The 17,025-nt window shown below is 39.8% G+C and overlaps 1 protein-coding gene across 4 annotated transcripts in view; it reads right to left on the bottom strand.

Annotated features, from left to right (window-relative positions):
• The window catches only part of LOC109833944 (protein LNK1-like), a 16,503-nt gene continuing 600 nt past the window's right edge, over window positions 1,123-17,025 (bottom strand). The window contains exons 3-10 of one of the 4 annotated variants that reach the window (XM_020401817.1): window positions 13,845-14,136; window positions 13,553-13,763; window positions 13,164-13,464; window positions 13,001-13,093; window positions 11,932-12,564; window positions 4,790-4,935; window positions 1,516-1,651; window positions 1,136-1,424 (exon numbers count right to left, since the gene is read on the bottom strand). In XM_020401817.1, the coding sequence (XP_020257406.1) occupies window positions 1,317-1,424; window positions 1,516-1,651; window positions 4,790-4,935; window positions 11,932-12,564; window positions 13,001-13,093; window positions 13,164-13,464; window positions 13,553-13,763; window positions 13,845-14,136 (1,920 nt within the window). In that variant the 3' untranslated portion in view covers window positions 1,136-1,316. Of the gene's footprint in view, window positions 1,425-1,515; window positions 1,652-4,789; window positions 4,936-11,931; window positions 12,565-13,000; window positions 13,094-13,163; window positions 13,465-13,552; window positions 14,137-14,944; window positions 15,014-17,025 lie in introns of all 4 variants that reach the window. The other 3 variants (XM_020401818.1, XM_020401815.1, XM_020401816.1) reach the window with 3 other exon arrangements.

Here is a 17,025-nt window from a genome sequence, read left to right as displayed (position 1 = left end):
GTGGGTTGTTAGGGTTTGGAGGTCGACGGCGAGGAGCTTTACGTGGATTGAGGTGAGGGAGTCCATGGGAGCAAAGAGGATTGAGTTGAACGGGAGGAGTTAGAAAGAGGGGTGAATTTCACAAAACAGGCGCCTGTACTTTGGGGGTGCTGCACATAACCCCCTCCACTTTGTCTATTTCGCGTAACTAGGGGCGTTGAACCGTATTCATATCCGAGAAAATATTCGTTACCATATCCGTTATGATACAAATATGGTTACTCAAATTTATAACCAATATGATACGGTTACAAATATAATTTTGTAGTGGAACACCCGAATCCGTATCCTACATATCCAAATACATAACAATAATATTGTTACAATAGTTTTAGTTTTTAGATTATGGATATAAGGTTAATTTTGATTATCAAGATGTCTAATCTTAGACTTTTAGATATAATGAGCATATTAATGAACTCTTTTGTATCTCATGAACTATATTTTTTTAGTACTATCTAGCTTTCTCGTATTGGTTTTATATCTGCATGCACATCCGCTTATATGTTCACTTATTCGTATCCGCTCTTAGTGGATATGGATACGAATTTTGAAGTTGGTACTTTGACACACAACAACACTTCGACACACGACAACGACAATTTTGGGGTCAGACAACAAAAATTACGAGGGAATAAAGAATACATGAATGATAAATGAAAGATCCCCAGCCGTTGTAAATTACGAATTTATTGAATAATGCACCTTTTATCGTCCAAAAAGACGCACCAACAATGTCTCTCTACCATGGGGGGAAAAATCACAGCCACATCTTCAGCCAGAGACACTTTTTACCTTCCAGATTGTGCCAGCTATCAACCCAGTACATAAGAGAGGTTCAAGAACAGAACTAGTTAAACAAAAGGTTAGCATTGTTCTCTAAGAACGATGAGCTATCAGAAGACAAACACATACCAAAAGGGCATCTAATCTATAGATAAAAAGAGAGCAGCCGAAACGATCAGAAGACGACGACATATCGAAAGGGTATCTAAATAAAAAGAAAGCAAGCGAAACCTCACCCAGAGCTTCTCCAGGTCCTCCTACTCATGAATTTGCACAGGACCACAGGAGAAGAGAAAATGCAAATAAACAGTGACCATAAATAAATAACATAACTTCCGTGTACCATCTCATCTTATCTCTTTGATGAAACTCTTCCCTAACATATTACTCTATTCAAATTTACAATAAGCACGTCAAAATACTGCTGGCTTATAACATTACAACATTATGTCAACATCCAAAGCAGCAGGTCTCACAGTTGAACCAAAATCTCATGATAGGTCAGTCTCCATATCAGTACAGCTACCAAACACGGATTGATGGTTAAATTGATTGGTTACCGAGGCCTGATTAGTGATGGGAACATGAAGCTGCTGGTTCTGTCAAAGATGATATTTTTAGCAAGGGGGGAAAAGAAGGAAAATGCACCAAATCACCAATATGAAAAGCCAACAATTCAAAGGGAATTACCATCATATGAGACTCAAGTGATCTAGCATCATCAACAGACCTTGCAACATGCTGTACAGGCTTGTGGAAGAGCAACTGTGCTATGGATCGATCTATTGGATTTGTGTTGGTCTCAGCATCCACAAATTCCACCGATCTGTTGAAGACAAATGAGCATAAATGAGGCTCAAAATAGCTTATGACTTATTCTTGACAGATCACATATTATTTTCTAAAATCCAAGTGTACAAAATGTGCACTAGAACTAATAGGGAAATGAACTTTTGATTCTATTCCCAGACAAAGAAAACTTCACAAAATGTGCAGGGACATTTCATTCGAATGGCAATAACATGGACCGTTACATTTCATGGCATAACAGAAGGAAAATGGAGCTATCTATTCAATTAATTAGTTTCTTTTAACTTTTTTATTCTTATTTCTCATTGTCTTTAGAAAGAACGGGTGCTTTAGCTACACTATTTCAGAGACATGTCAACAGAGACTGCTTCATTTTTTAACCTTGTCAAAGAAGGAACTAAGAAAAATACCTAGATTAGCTACTAAGAAAGATACCTATTCTTCTTGATGCGCATTTTTCTTTCATTTTTTTGCCTTGTAAAAATTATGATTCATATAACAGATATGACGCAGCAAAATTACCAAGTGCAGCAGCTAATAACAGTTGTAAAATATTGTGAGCTAAGAATTGCTAGGCGGTGAATGATATAATGAAAACCAACGACTCAATGCTACATACACAATAAATAACTTCACGTTGCTAAAGTAGGTCAGCCAAGCCAGATTCAAAACTCATTTAAGCCTGATTAAAATGTACTGATCTAGAAGCATGGAACAATATCATTACAGGATCAAACCATTGTCACTAGAAATAGCTGACCTGGATTTTAAAGTATCCGATTGATAATTATAACTTTTGTGGACATGGGAGGATTTGCATGTTGATAACAGGACTAGGGGAACTACTAGAATTACTGATTCAAGGTTACAATATCTAAAATGATTTAACAATTGTAAAGAGACTGTAAACTCCACTAGTTCATCTACAAGCAAAGTTTAGCATGTTTGTTTATAAAAAGGCAGATCGGATGGACCAGAGTGGAACTGTGGAAGGCAGGTGCATTCAGCAGATTTAGATTGCAGGCTTTCCTAGACTTACATAAAAGAGTAATCCTGTATGAAAACAAACAAAGCCACTTTTGGGGTTGACTACCAAAGACCAACTATTTGCATGAACGCCTCTGTTTAATGCCGAAATCAGATGGATCAGATGAGATATGATCATGAATGATGCATGATGCCAATAGATCTTGCTTTCTACTTAAGTATCATATCAGCCTCATACCACATTATTGAATCCTTACATTTACATTCTGCTAAGCAACAAGTTCCACTATACGAGTTATAAGAACTATCACCTATCAAAATAATGACAACCATATGCAAAATCTACAGTATGAAAATTCTAAAACAAGGATCACAAAACACAATAAAATTTCCAGGCAAGAATTTGAAGAATGCATTATTCCTTTGATGCCTCCTTGAAGAATGCATTATTCCTTTGATGCCTCCTTTAACCATATGAAGTACAAAACCAAGACCTAGAAACACCAGGCATATGTAAAATCTATTTCAGTGGAAAGGTAAGATTTTCATAATTAATTATAGTTTACATAATGCAAAGATTCATTGATTCCTTGTAAATGTTTTGTAATACCCATAATTTCTATAAAAGATTTAACCTTATAGGTCTAAAATCCACATGACTTCACATAAACTTTCCTATATTTATCACATGAAATAGCTATCTCGTGAAATCCAAAATAGATTTAAGAAAATAAGAAGGCATTTTATGCATTTATGGCTACAAGATCCTCTAGACTATACTAAAAATGCATGAGCTACCTTTCAACACTGGACAATAACAGGTCCCCTTGATCTGATAAGCAGCACGCTTTGAGTGCCCAAAAGAACTTTGTTTAGAGCAACTAAATATAAGATCAAGTTTTTTTGTAATACATCGAAAAAACTTGAGCAAGCAGATTATATGAAAAGAAACTAGTTAATATATTGAAAACAATGGTGGCATTGCCACTTGTAAAGATCCAATGAACCATGTCCCTTATCGAATAACACTCAAATGAGTGACTCAAATTTGGTGGTGCAATTCAGGACAAGCATCCAATACGAACAATTAAGCCAGAGGATAAACAAAATATAATAGGGGATACTGAGCATGAGCTGTCACCTTCTTTAGTAAAATTGAATACCAAGGGATGAGGAGAGGACCATCGATTCTGATATGACTAGCAGGATTGGTCTCACCACTATACTATCTCTTGGGAGATAACTTAGTAAAATGAGTTGCTACCTCATACACTTTTTTTTTTGCAAGATAATATATAACTAGTTGGAATTCCTAAAAGCACCTAGAGTTGAACAAAAATTGCATGAGATAATTTACAGTCACAGCAGTAATAGATTCACAATCCGGGCAAACAGTGAAGTATGAAATAGTTAAGATCAGTGGAATGGAGAGACAGAAGTGAAAGGATGTGGTGGTTTTGGTTGGGGATTTGAGCTATGCTATATAAGACTCAAGAGAGATATACTAGTTACAAATCAAAGGAGATATCCTACATTTCTAAGACATTCGATTATGAAATGGATGATATGCAGCTTTCAAGGATCCAATTCCCTAAATCTGTCCATATAGAAACCTTTAAGGTTACAGTACTTCTATACGGATGGTGCGCACAAGGTGTATGCTCATGTGTGTTACAAGAAATAATAACCTTAGTGGTGGAATGTGTGCATTCAATATCTTATATATTGGTGACTTGTTTTGCTAAAAATTCTTGGCCACTGCCTTAACATTGCAACAAGCTCTTAGTCGTAACCACCCCAAAATTGCCTTCCTAAATATTTCTCTGGCACAGAACATGGCATGGGCTCTTAACTAGCAACTATTCCAATATTTCCTCAGCCTACTTCATAACAGTTCCCCAAGAGAGCATTATTTCATAAATCAACCACAATGCAATATGACCTACTTATAGTGCAACATGTTTCCTTAATTATATGATGACACAGTGTCAACTTCAATCTATCATCTAGATTTGTACAAGGAGAAATTTTAGAGAATATCCCAGTTTCTACAATCAGATGAGAGACTTCAAGTAAATGGAGTAATATGCTCAAGAAAAGTTGAGATGCTATTGCAATTGTAAATACATTGGACAATGTTATACATTAAAAAACCTCAGTAACTTACCTATTTGATGCTTCGGTACCATGTATTCCTTCCGCATCAGTAGTGCCGTCGCTGAAATTTTGAGTAGTGAAACCATGCCTTTGCCTAGCACTCCGAGCCAACCGATACAAACTGTCCCTTATGCATAGCTTTGTTCGAACATCCAACTGAAATCGACAAAAAATAGCTCATGTACATGCATCAGAATCTAAATTCAGCTGCTCAGCATATGCAATGCACATATGTTCCAAAAGTAATTGCAAAAACAGGAGACACCCCGCACATAAGTTTCCTATTGTTCAAAGATAATTGAATCACCTAATTTTCCACACCATAACAACACTTTATCGTGATAATACAAACAACATGAATTGGTGCTTTACTCTCACTGGATATATCTTACTAAAAGGAAAAGCGAGTTAGCTTCTGATCCTACAAACAGGTCTCATGTTACTGATAGTGACGTTAGAGGGTGGAGTTCTATAAAGTGATGCACATAATGCATAATTTATATAAGGAAAATGACCCAAGTAGCTTACGTCATCAGCAAAATTTCAGCAAGCTCCTATTTTTGTTCAAGCTCTCATTTAGGTTACAAGAAAAGCTTTCTCTAAGCAAGGGTCAATTGATACGAGTTGCCGTGTGAGCACCTTTGATCGTGGAATTATCAAAGGTGGGTTGAGGAGAAATAATAAGAATACAAGAATAACTCAGATTTTGGACGAAGAGAAATACCTCCTCTAGATTATGAGTATGTAATTTACAATCTCTCACAATCTCACTCTAGAATTGAAGAACGAACAGAATCCCAAACGAACCAGGAAACCCTCGATGAGTCGACTCGTGACTGAGATGAGTCGACTCGACAGAAACTGGAGAAATCTCAATAACCAGCGATGAGTCGACTCATGACAGTCATGAGTCGACTCAACCTGATGAGTCGACTCATAACAGTCATGAGTCGACTCACAGGCTGAAAACTGGGTACTTCGATTCTTCTGCTCGTCGTCTTGTTCCACGCTTCCTCCTGTGTTCCCTTATACTGTTTGACACCCCCTATTCTCATGCTAGTATGAGAATCATCTATCCTCAAGCTCCCATGAGGATCGTTAAGTTCTGAAGAGAAGATACACCCGTATCATGTGTCCCCTCTTTAAGAACTTGAAGTCCCGTTCAAGTTAGAACTTCAGCTGAGGAAACTCGCGAGCCCCTCCTTCCTTATTGAACCACTTAGCCTTGCTAGGAACTTGACCTTGACGTCCGATAAGAAACGACTCCTTCATTCCCCTTCTTGTCGTGGTCGTCTTTCGCTCCAAAATGCAGTCTTCCTTCAGCGGCTCCTCTCTATCAAACCATAAGTCATCAACATGCGGTAAGATCACCTTGTCATCACCTTCATCATCCAGTAATGGAGGCTCAAACAACTTCAAGTACTCAGCATTGATCACCGAATACATGCCTAAGTAAGGCGGCAAATCCAGCCTAAAAGCGTTGTCGCCAATCTGATCGAGAATCCGAAACGGACCATAACGAATAGGCTTCAACTTCTTGCCTTCTCCTTTTAGCCTCTCCTTACTCAATTTCAGCCACACCATATCGCCCACGCCAAAGTTACAAGGAACCCGATGTTGATCATGCTTCGCCTTGTATTTTGCTTGTGACTTCTTCAATTGTGCTTCAACCGTGGCATGAATCTGTGCAATCTTCTCCAGAAATCGCTGAGCCCGTTGTCTTTCATTCCCCTCCTTGCCGTCCATCGTAGATTCACTTGAAAACACGAGATCAAACGGACTCGGTGGTAAGAATCCATAACAAGTCTCAAACGGTGACTTTCCCGAAGATCCATGAATCGCCCGATTAAAAGCAAACTGCAAATATGGTAAGCTCTCATCCCAAGTCTTGGGATGCCTGGAATTATATCCCCGCAACATATGCACCATAGTCCGGTTGACTACCTCCGTTTGCCCGTCTGTTTGTGGATGAAAGCCGTGCTCTTCTTTAATCTAGTGTCCATCAGACTCCACAAAGAATCCCAAAAATGCCCGAGAAACTGGCTATCCCGATCCGAAATGATCGAACTTGGCAACCCAAAATGCTTCCACACATGCTCGAAGAACAATTGTGCTGCACCCGCTCCCGTCACGGTCTTCTTACAAGGAATCAAAAACACCATCTTACTGAACCGGTCCACCACAACGTACAAATAGTCATGCCCACGCTTGGTAGTCGGCAATCCTCCTAGAAAGTCCATAGATATGCTCTCCCACGGCCTAGAAGGAACCGGTAGTGGTAGGTACAATCCCCTTTTTCTGTTAGAAGGCTTCGAAATACAGCATAACTTACACCCTCCAACATACTTGGTCACATCATCAAGCATCCGTGGCCAAAACACATGTCGCCGTAGATTGAGAAGCGTCTTCTGAATTCCAAAATACCCTTGCACATGCGAGGTATGTGCTTCCCGAATCCATTGCAACCTATCACCATCCTCCGGAATACATAGTGATGTTCCACGATACAACAAGCCATCTTCTCCAAGTGCATACTCCCCTTTTTGACCGGTCTTCGCCTGCTCGAACACACTACCGAAGTCTCTACTGGATGCATACAGCTGTACATACTCCAAAGGAACCAAGGGCTGAATACGCGTCGCCACCAATAAAGCTCTTACCGGCGGACGAGATAACATATCGGCCAACTTGTTTGTCGCCCCCTTCTTGTACCTAATAATGATGTTGAAAGCCATCAAATACGACATCCACTTCATGTGTCGTGCCTGCTGTAGCTTCGTCTGGGCATGTAAGAACTCCAATGGCTTGTGGTCCGAGTGCACAACCACCTCCTTCCCTAACAAGTACACCCTCCAATGTTTGATTGCTTGATACAATGCATAGAACTCCTTGTCATAGGTCGGGTAGTTCGCAATAGCACCCGAAAACAACTCAGAATAATATTCCACCGGCTTTCCATCCTGAATCAACACCGCGCCCATCGCATAACTAGATGCGTCGGTCTCCACCTCGAAAGTCCGCTGCAAATTTGGCAACGCTAATACTGGTGCCTCTGAGATCTTCCTCTTTAGCAACTGAAAAGCCTCCCCATGCGTCCTTCCCCTCTCGAACTGAACCTTAGCCTTTGTGAGGCTATGTAACGGTGCCGCATAAGTCGAAAAATGTCGAATGAACTTGCGCAAATACTGGCAAGCCCCCATGAAGCTTCTCACTTCAGTCACTGTCTTCGGCGTCGGCCACTTTGTGATCACCGCCACCTTACCCGGATCTATCCTCCTCTGGCCCTTCCCCACGATAAAGCCGAGATACACCAACTCGTCCTTCCCAAACTCGCACTTCTTCCCGTTGAGCTTCAGCTGTCCATCCTGCAACACTCTAAATACTTTCTCCACATGAACAAGATGCTCCTCCCAGGTCCTGCTGTACACCAAAATATCATCAAGGTACACAATCACAAAATCCTCTATGAAAGGTCGCAACAAATCATTCATGAGCCTCATAAAAGTCGTCGGAGCATTTCATAATCCAAACGGCATCACCAACCACTCGAACAGGCCCTGTTTGGTCTTGAACGCCGTCTTCCAAGTGTCTTCCTCCCGAATCCTTACCTGATGATAGCCAGACTTCAGATCCAACTTCGTGAAGAACCTCGCTCCCTCTAACTGGTCCATAAGATCATCGATCCGTGGTAGTGGGTAACGATTCTTGATAGTTATCTTGTTGAGCGCCCGGTAATCCACGCACATGCGCCAACCTCCATCCTTTTTGGGCACCAATAACACCGGCGACCCGCAAGGTGAACAACTTGGCACTATCACTCCCGTCTCCAAGAGCTCCTGAACTTGCTTCTTGATCTCTTCGGACTCCTGTATCGATGTGCGGTATAGGCCTATGTTTGGCAAGGAACTCTCGCCAGTCAACATAATCTCGTGCTCTACACCTCGCCGTGGTGGTAGTCCCGTGATTTCCGAAAACAAGTCCGCATACTTGGCCTTCAAACTGTCAAGATCTCCCTCCTGAAGCTTGCTCAATGTGGACAAGCATATCCTACTCAGCTGTTCTTCATAAGGCCGAATGAACAATAACACGAACCTCCTGCCCGCATTCACCAACCTCTTAGCCTGAGTCACCGTCACCAAACTTGTCTCCTGCGGAAGAGATGCCGAGCGAAAAATAAATTGTGCGCCATCTTTGGTGAACGTATACTTTTGGGCCCGCCGATCATATACCGCGTGTCTATCCCACAAGTAAGGACTGTCCAAAATAACCTGGCAAACATCCAACGGAACCACGTCGGATGTGACCTCATCAATATATGACTCATGGAGTGCAAATCGGAACGTACACTGATTCACCACACTCAATCCCGCTTCCTTCTGAATCCACCCTAATGGATAGGGCTTCGGATGCCTCACCGTCTTCAATCCCAGCTTTTGTACCAACGCTTCAGATATCAGGTTCTTCTGACTCCCTGTGTCTACAATGGCATCCACCAAGCTAGTCTTGACCTGCAACTTCAGAACAAAGAGTTGCTCTCTCGGGTCGTTGTCTTCTTTTGTGGCCTGTTTCCCTGCCATAAGGTTGAGGCTGTTGTTGGGCTCTGTCATCCCGGGAACCTCTTTCGGACCCTGTGCTATCACATACGTCTTTTTCTCCTCCTTCTTCAACCCTTTCTGCTTTAGATGAGGGTACTTATCCCAGCAACGATCAGCCACGTGCTCTGTCTGCTTGCAGTGATTGCATGTCAATCCTGCCTTCCCTGAATCACCCTTCTTCTTCTCTTCCTTATGTTGAGAGCTACTCGACTTGTTTCCCAATTGTTTGGAGTCACCATTCGTTTCGTTGCCCTTTTTCTGTTTGCCCTCAATGGCAATTGCCTTCACGCTCGCTTCTGCAATCGTCTCGACCATGAACAGCTTCATCTCCTTACGGATGTAATCATTCAGTCCCGCCATGTACTTCATGAAGATGGAGTACTCGTCCGTTGCGATGTTTAGAACCATCGCCTGCTGCTGGAACTCCGTCGTGTACTCTTGAACGGTCTGATTGAATCTTTGGCGCAAGCCGTACCACTTGTACCAACGCTCCTCAAGGAACCCCACCGGATAGAACTGTTTCCTGAGTAGCTCCTTGAATTTGTTCCACGACGCTGCCTTCTTCTCCTGTTTGCAATAGGATTTCCACCACGTCAACGCGTGTCCTGAAAGCTTCAATGTCGCGAACACAATCTTCTCCTTGGATGAATATCCGTAGAGGGTGAAGTACATCTCCATACGCTCAATCCAATCATCGAGCTTTTTTACATTGACACTCCCATCATAGACAGGAATCTCCACCTTGAAATCTATCTTTAAATTTTGGTAATTATTTTTACCCCCTTGATGTCCAGCAGCCCTAACAACCTCGGTTCCCCCGTCCGAATCAGACTTCTCGCTCTCTTCATCGGACTCGATGATTTTCTTCTTACCCTTCGAAGAAGATTCCTCTCTTTTGTCCCCTTTGTTAATGAGACCCACGAGCTGACTGAGCGTCGAACCGATCGTCTCGATCTGCTTCTCCATAGCATCAAGTCTTATTGAGTTATCTGTTTCAGACATTTTCTCCTTCCTTAACTCTTGGGCTCCTTCCAAGGAAGTAAGGATCTCGCCAAGCTCCTTGTATTGCGAACGAGTCAGGACCATGCACAGGATGCCCCATTCGTAGGATCTGATTGCTCTGATACCAACTTGATACGAGTTGCCATGTGAGCACCTTTGATCGCGGAATTATCAAAGGTGGGTTGAGGAGAAATAATAAGAATACAAGAATAACTCAGATTTTGGACGAAGGGAAATACCTCCTCTAGATTACGAGTATGTAATTTACAATCTCTCACAATCTCACTCTAGAATTGAAGAACAAGCTCTCCAAATCTCAATTACAAGTTAATCTCTCTTGATTTAACTCTCTGATTCTTTAGAAACCCTAAAACAATCCCTTATATAGGTGTACAAACGTGGATGGCAATTTGGTAAATAACCAGACCCAAAACCAACAGGAATTCGTGTGAACAGAATCCCAAACGAACCAGGAAACCCTCGATGAGTCGACTCATGACTGAGATGAGTCGACTCGACAGAAACTGAAGAAATCTCAATAACCAGCGATGAGTCGACTCATGACTGAGATGAGTCGACTCGACAGAAACTGGAGAAATCTCAATAACTAGCGATGAGTCGACTCATGACAGTCATGAGTCGACTCAACCTGATGAGTCGACTCATAACAGTCATGAGTCGACTCACAGGCTGAAAACTGGGTACTTCGATTCTTCTGCTCGTCGTCTTGTTCCACGCTTCCTCCTGTGTTCCCTTATACTGTTTGACACCCCCTATTCTCATGCTAGTATGAGAATCATCTATCCTCAAGCTCCCATGATGATCGCTAAGTTCCGAAGAGAAGATACACCCGTATCACCAATCTTTTGGAGCACATTCTCAGTGCCAATTGAAGCCCAATTGGGAATTTGTTCCAAGAAAGTTCGACCTTGAAGTTTAGGATTGATTTATTTGGTTAAAACATTATTTTCGAGGTTAAAGGCTAACTGCAAGATGTGTCCCAAAGGCCATCTGGGCAAATAGCCAATGGGATGGCAGAGAATCTTTATTGGATCTATTTTCAGGTGGTATGTTGAGCAAAAGAAATAAACTTTTGCCTTTGATCTAGTGGAAAGATGGAATGTCCAGCAATGCCACATACAGCTTATTAACTTGAGGGCCTTAATTATCTACAATATGATATGGATTTCTATATGCCACTCTTTAATGAAACTAAGCAGTCATGTAGATTGTCAGAGATCCAGACAGAAAAAATACTGAAACTGATAGTCATTCACACATGGAGAAGAGAGTTAATATATGCAGTTTGAAATAAATAATTGTAATCTGCTGATCTATGCTTAAGTTTTTGAGAATAATAATAAGAAGCAGAGTCTTTCTGATGTATATGCACCTATCTTAAAGACACAGATTTACCAATTGACTATGTAAATGTGATCGATCCTACTACTTTAGAAACAACGTGTACTTATCCACTATTATCTCTCTAGAACCCTAGTTGTTCAACAAGTCCATTCTACTTACTAGGGATGCACACTTCAAAAGAGAATTATACCTGGTGCATCACATCCTGAATCTGCTGAAAGCCAGTAACCTTTGCTGAAATGTCATCAGAAGAAACTGATGCCACACCAGCGCTCTCCGTTACTGTTTGATGGTCCATGTCAACTGTTGAGAGCTCCTTGTTTACATCCTCCCTTCTAGTGACATCTCTGGTTCCAGATGGTTTTCTCTGAACTGAATTTTTACTTCGGAAAGCTGAGTGTTGCATTGGGTGTTCAGCAGTAACTGTGCTACACAATTGCTGGCCTTGATACAGTTTTTCCATATTCTCCTCTGGTGCCATAACTTGAGGCATATAAACTTGATCAGGAAGGTTTTCCAAGCATTGGGTGGGATGATTGACAATGGGATCCGAAACTTTAAAAGATGATGATGTACTGGTGGATCCTTTTTCAAAATCAAGACTCGAACTTATCTGTGCAAAGGAAACCTGATGTGCTGCAATGCCATAGTCCAGCTGTGATTGGCGATCAAAATTATGCATGTAGTTTGGTGCCAAATTATTTTGCTGCGAAAATTGCTGAGAACTATATATTTGAGGAGCTAAAACATCAGAACCCAAAAGCATTTGATTTGTGGATTGTTTTGTTCCCCTGCCTTCTGATGACTGCTGGCCTTCTAACTGCTTCATGTTAAAAAAAAGTTTCAAAAGGATAAGCTAACTGTAGCTTTGACAGTAAAAATGAATCGTCTAGTGAATGAATGCTGATTTAAAGAAATGAAATGATGTGATAAATGTTGAGGTCATTCCTGATATAGTACACACCTAGAATGTGTGCGCTTTGCAGTAGTTTAGCATGCCGTTACGTCATTACATGTGAATGTTAAGTAAACATGGAAACAATTGTAGTATAACATATAATACAACTGAGACATATTCATGGAGCTTTAACCCACTCACTGCGTACACACACACAAATGACACACTAGTAATGCATAAACATCTAACCACTCCCCTTCAAGTCTATAATACTGTGTTCTGTTCAGAAAGAGCGCAGATTAAGTTCTTATTAATCACTGACTAAAATAAAAATTAGCTATATGCATTATGAACATATTACCTTTGCATCAGTTGCCTCATTTTGATTCAAGCTACACTCACTGTTAATCTGACTGAGCCCCGCATTGTCTATATCATTTGCTCCATGAAATGACTAAAATAGAACAATAAAGTTCAGTAAAAGATAAAAATCAGAAGGAAAAAAGCAATCTTTTTTGTGCCACCTTTTCTTTGCCTGCAGTAGATCTGCCTCTAGATAGAGCATTGGTATCCAACCACTGACAATAATTTGAAGAAGTTGACATCTGACGATCAGCTGTGGCAGTGATGCTTTTGGATAACAAGTTGGCATTGGTACAATGGGAATCCGTTTTAGCGTGTACATTAGCCAAATCTGAACTTGAAGATTGGAAGCCCTGTTCCAAAGCAGTCTCTGATCCATAAATTGCATTTGAACAAGATGAGAACCACGAAAGCTCATCAACAGTGCCAGTTTGCTCTTGTCCAAATGTGGAATCCCAGTTTCTCCAAACAAAATAACAATATAAAATGAAAACGAAATCATAGATAGGGATAAATATTCAAATCTATAGATAAAAAATTTGGGAACTACCTGAACATTTTGTCAACGTCCTCGAAATTTCCAATATCAGGCCAATCATAGTAGCCGAGGTCTGCATCCCTGGTCTTTTGTTCACTTTCCAGGAAAGAAAGATGAGTAGAATCTATGGAAACACCATTGTCTTGGGAAAGGCAAGATTTGCTATCATCAGTCAAAATCCTTGTTCCTATACTAGGTTCTTTCGAGCACATGTTCCTCTTTTCTGCAGCACATTCATTTACACAATATTTCAATATTCTTCCATCTTGAGAAGGTAAAACAATGTCATTGGCAGTGTTCTCACCATCAGATAATGTTGGAACTATAATATTGGAAGTATGAGGCCGTGATTTCTCTAGGATGGATGAGCATCCATTTTTCGCAGAAGGATAATATGCATCTTCTTTGCCCCAAAGGGCAGTTTTCGTTGCGGAACCCTTACTAAACATGCTCTTTTCAACGTCATTTTTCACTTCAAGGTGTGGCTTCTTATGGGCATCACTAGGAGCTGAAGATCCATCCAACCATTCACCGCCTTGATGTGGCACTATATGGTCATCACAGCTACCAAATACATCCCAGTCAATATCTTCAAGCTGCATAAATAAACCTATATGATTAGTTTCCACTGATTATAAAAGTTGCTGGTGCATTATGTAGGCAGACAAACTGCTGAAAACTTTAAAGAGAAACTTTTCAGCTGTTTTTATATGGCAAACCAAAAAGGAGAATGAGGTTTCTAGATCATTTTCCAACGAACAGAAGGACACCATATTAACGCCTCAATATTGAGATAACCACAGACATACAAACAGAAAACTCATATGTCAAGGTTTAGCTATCATTTCGGTCTTTTCCCCCTTTGTACAGAGATAAAAGTGAGAAAACCCCATCAAGGTTTGATTGCTTCTGCAATAGCTAGCTTAAAAAGAAGAATGATATCTAAGAATTATTACCTATTGGACAATATCCATTTTCATCTAGAACAAACTGACAAGTGTTTATTATGGACATTCACGGTACCCTAGGGCCACTTAAATGAAGTGGATTTAACATGACACCTTTATATGGATGTACAGGAAACCTCCCTAGGCCGCTTTTACAATGCTGACAATCATGCATTCAAAAACTAATGTCCTTTAAGGTAATGGTTTCGTCCCTCCTTCAATAAGATCATGCTAATTATCGTTATCCTGAGAAGATGACCACTTATGACCACTTCTTCATCATTCAGTATAACACCATGTATTTGATTGCGCTTAATCCTCCCAACATTATACAGTCATAATTTCTACACATACCAATAAGCGGACTAACTAACACTATGACCTTGCTCAACATCAATTTATCAAGAATAGTTGATTGTAACAAGGTGAGGCTTCAAGCAGTTCAGGTTCAACTTACTTGAAAACTTCATTCACCTTCTATTTACAAGGATACCTAGTAGCTGCAAGTACGCCTGCAAACCTCTGCCTGATAGAGAAGTACAAGATCAAGCATTCAATCAAAAACATGATATCAGTGGCAGATAAACTCTAATCAAGATGCGTACTCACCTTTGACATAGATCACACATCTACCTGTTAACATGAATAATGCATTTCATCAAATTGCCCTAATATGATGCCTATTAAAATTCCTAATAGCCTTCTATGGCATGTTCTTCATATTCATTATTGGCTACACAAAAACATATTAGGGCCCAAGTATCCTCCTGTGCTTGAATTGAGTAATTGCCATTTTTGGCCCTGAGTATGCATTCACACAAATGTTATAATTCACTTGTCTATTCACTCATGTATGTTTCAGGACGAAGTGGTAACTGAACAGATTCTCAGCAATCTGAATGGAAGTTTGGAATATAAAGAAAGAAAAGGCTGACGTCAAGTCTAAATGGAAAAAAAAATGCTACAGCCAGAGAGCCTATTTAGAATTCAGGTCAACCTGCAGCATGCAGCCTTTTGCTTCCAAGAATTGGCATGTATTTTAAGGACAAAATCTGTATCGTAATTGATATTGTCCCACTCAGCATCAGTGTACAAAAGAAGCTCTAAGGCAAATATGGACAAGGAAACTGAGAAAGTCCCCATGACATAGTAAAATGGACATGAAAGACAACACGTTGGTCAAAATGAGCATCACAAACTAACCCTCAGCACACATATCTGCTCAACATTACATCCCAAATGTTCACAATACAACATGGCATCTTTATTACTATTATTATTAAGGTTTTTTTGAGAAACCACATCATTACATACTTACATCTTCAGTATTGGTAACGAAACACAGTTGAAATTTTTTGCCACACACCATGCCTTCTTCTAATTGTAATCTTTATCAACACATTTTCATCATGCGTGGGCATGTCCTATTTCAAGCTGAAGTTCTGACTAATGTCACATTCTTCTAACTTTCCTCATGGTTCAATACAAAAACTCATATATGTCTAAAAATTATACGAGGACTATTAAAGTTAAATTAGTGTTTTCCAATATGTTTCAATTCACAGGTATAGGTTTCAAATGACAGTACGACCAATAAAAATAACATTATCATTATCTTATCATTACCATCCTTAATACTCAAAGGTCAAGTTTTTCTCAAAATTTCAAGTCCTTAATTAACTCTAAACTTTCCAAACCCTTCCATTCTTCCACTGTTTATACCTCCAAACTGTTTCCAATCAGTTTTAATACACAGACATAGGTTTTAATTGACAGCATAATTAAATAAAAATAACATCATCATTGTGTCATCATTATCTTCCTAATTCTTAAAAGTTCAAGTATCCAAAAAATTCAAGTTTTTAATTACCTCTAAACTTTTCAAACCCTTCAACTCTACTACTGTTTATAACTCCAAACTTTTTCGATCTGTTTCAGTTCACAAGTATAGGTTTTAATTGACAGTTCCTTCAATAAAAAAAAAACATCAATGTCCTCTCTTCACTACCATCCCTAGTTCTCAAAGGCCACGTCTTCTCAAATGTTAAACTCCTTGTTTACCTCTAAACTTTTCAAACACTTTTCTTCTACAACTATTTATAACTCTTACTCATTCCCAATCTGTTTTAATTCAAGGTATGGATTTTAAAAGACAGTACAGTCAATAAAAATAACATCATCATCCTCTCATCCCCTAATTCTCAAAGGTCAAGTCCTCAAAATTCAAGTCCTTAATTCCCTCAAAACTTTTCAAACCCTTCCACTACACAACTGTATATACCTCTAAATCTTTTCTAATCTGTTTTAATTCACAGGTACAGGCTTTAATTGACAGTACAATCAATAAAAATAACACCATTATCATCTCATCATTATCATCCTAATTCTCAAAGGTCTAACTTCTAAAACTTTCTAGTCCTTGTTTACCTCTAAACCTTTCAAACCTTCCATTCTAAAACTGTTTTGTCTCCAAATTTTTTTTCCAATCTGTTTTAGTCCACCGTTATAGGTTCTAATTGGAAGTACCATCAATAGAAG

This window comes from Asparagus officinalis, chromosome 3 (genome assembly GCF_001876935.1).
Source record: "Asparagus officinalis chromosome 3, Aspof.V1, whole genome shotgun sequence".
In the NCBI taxonomy this organism is placed as follows: domain Eukaryota; kingdom Viridiplantae; phylum Streptophyta; class Magnoliopsida; order Asparagales; family Asparagaceae; genus Asparagus; species Asparagus officinalis.
Note: the sequence above shows the minus strand (reverse complement) of the source record. Positions and strands in the feature narration are given on the sequence as shown.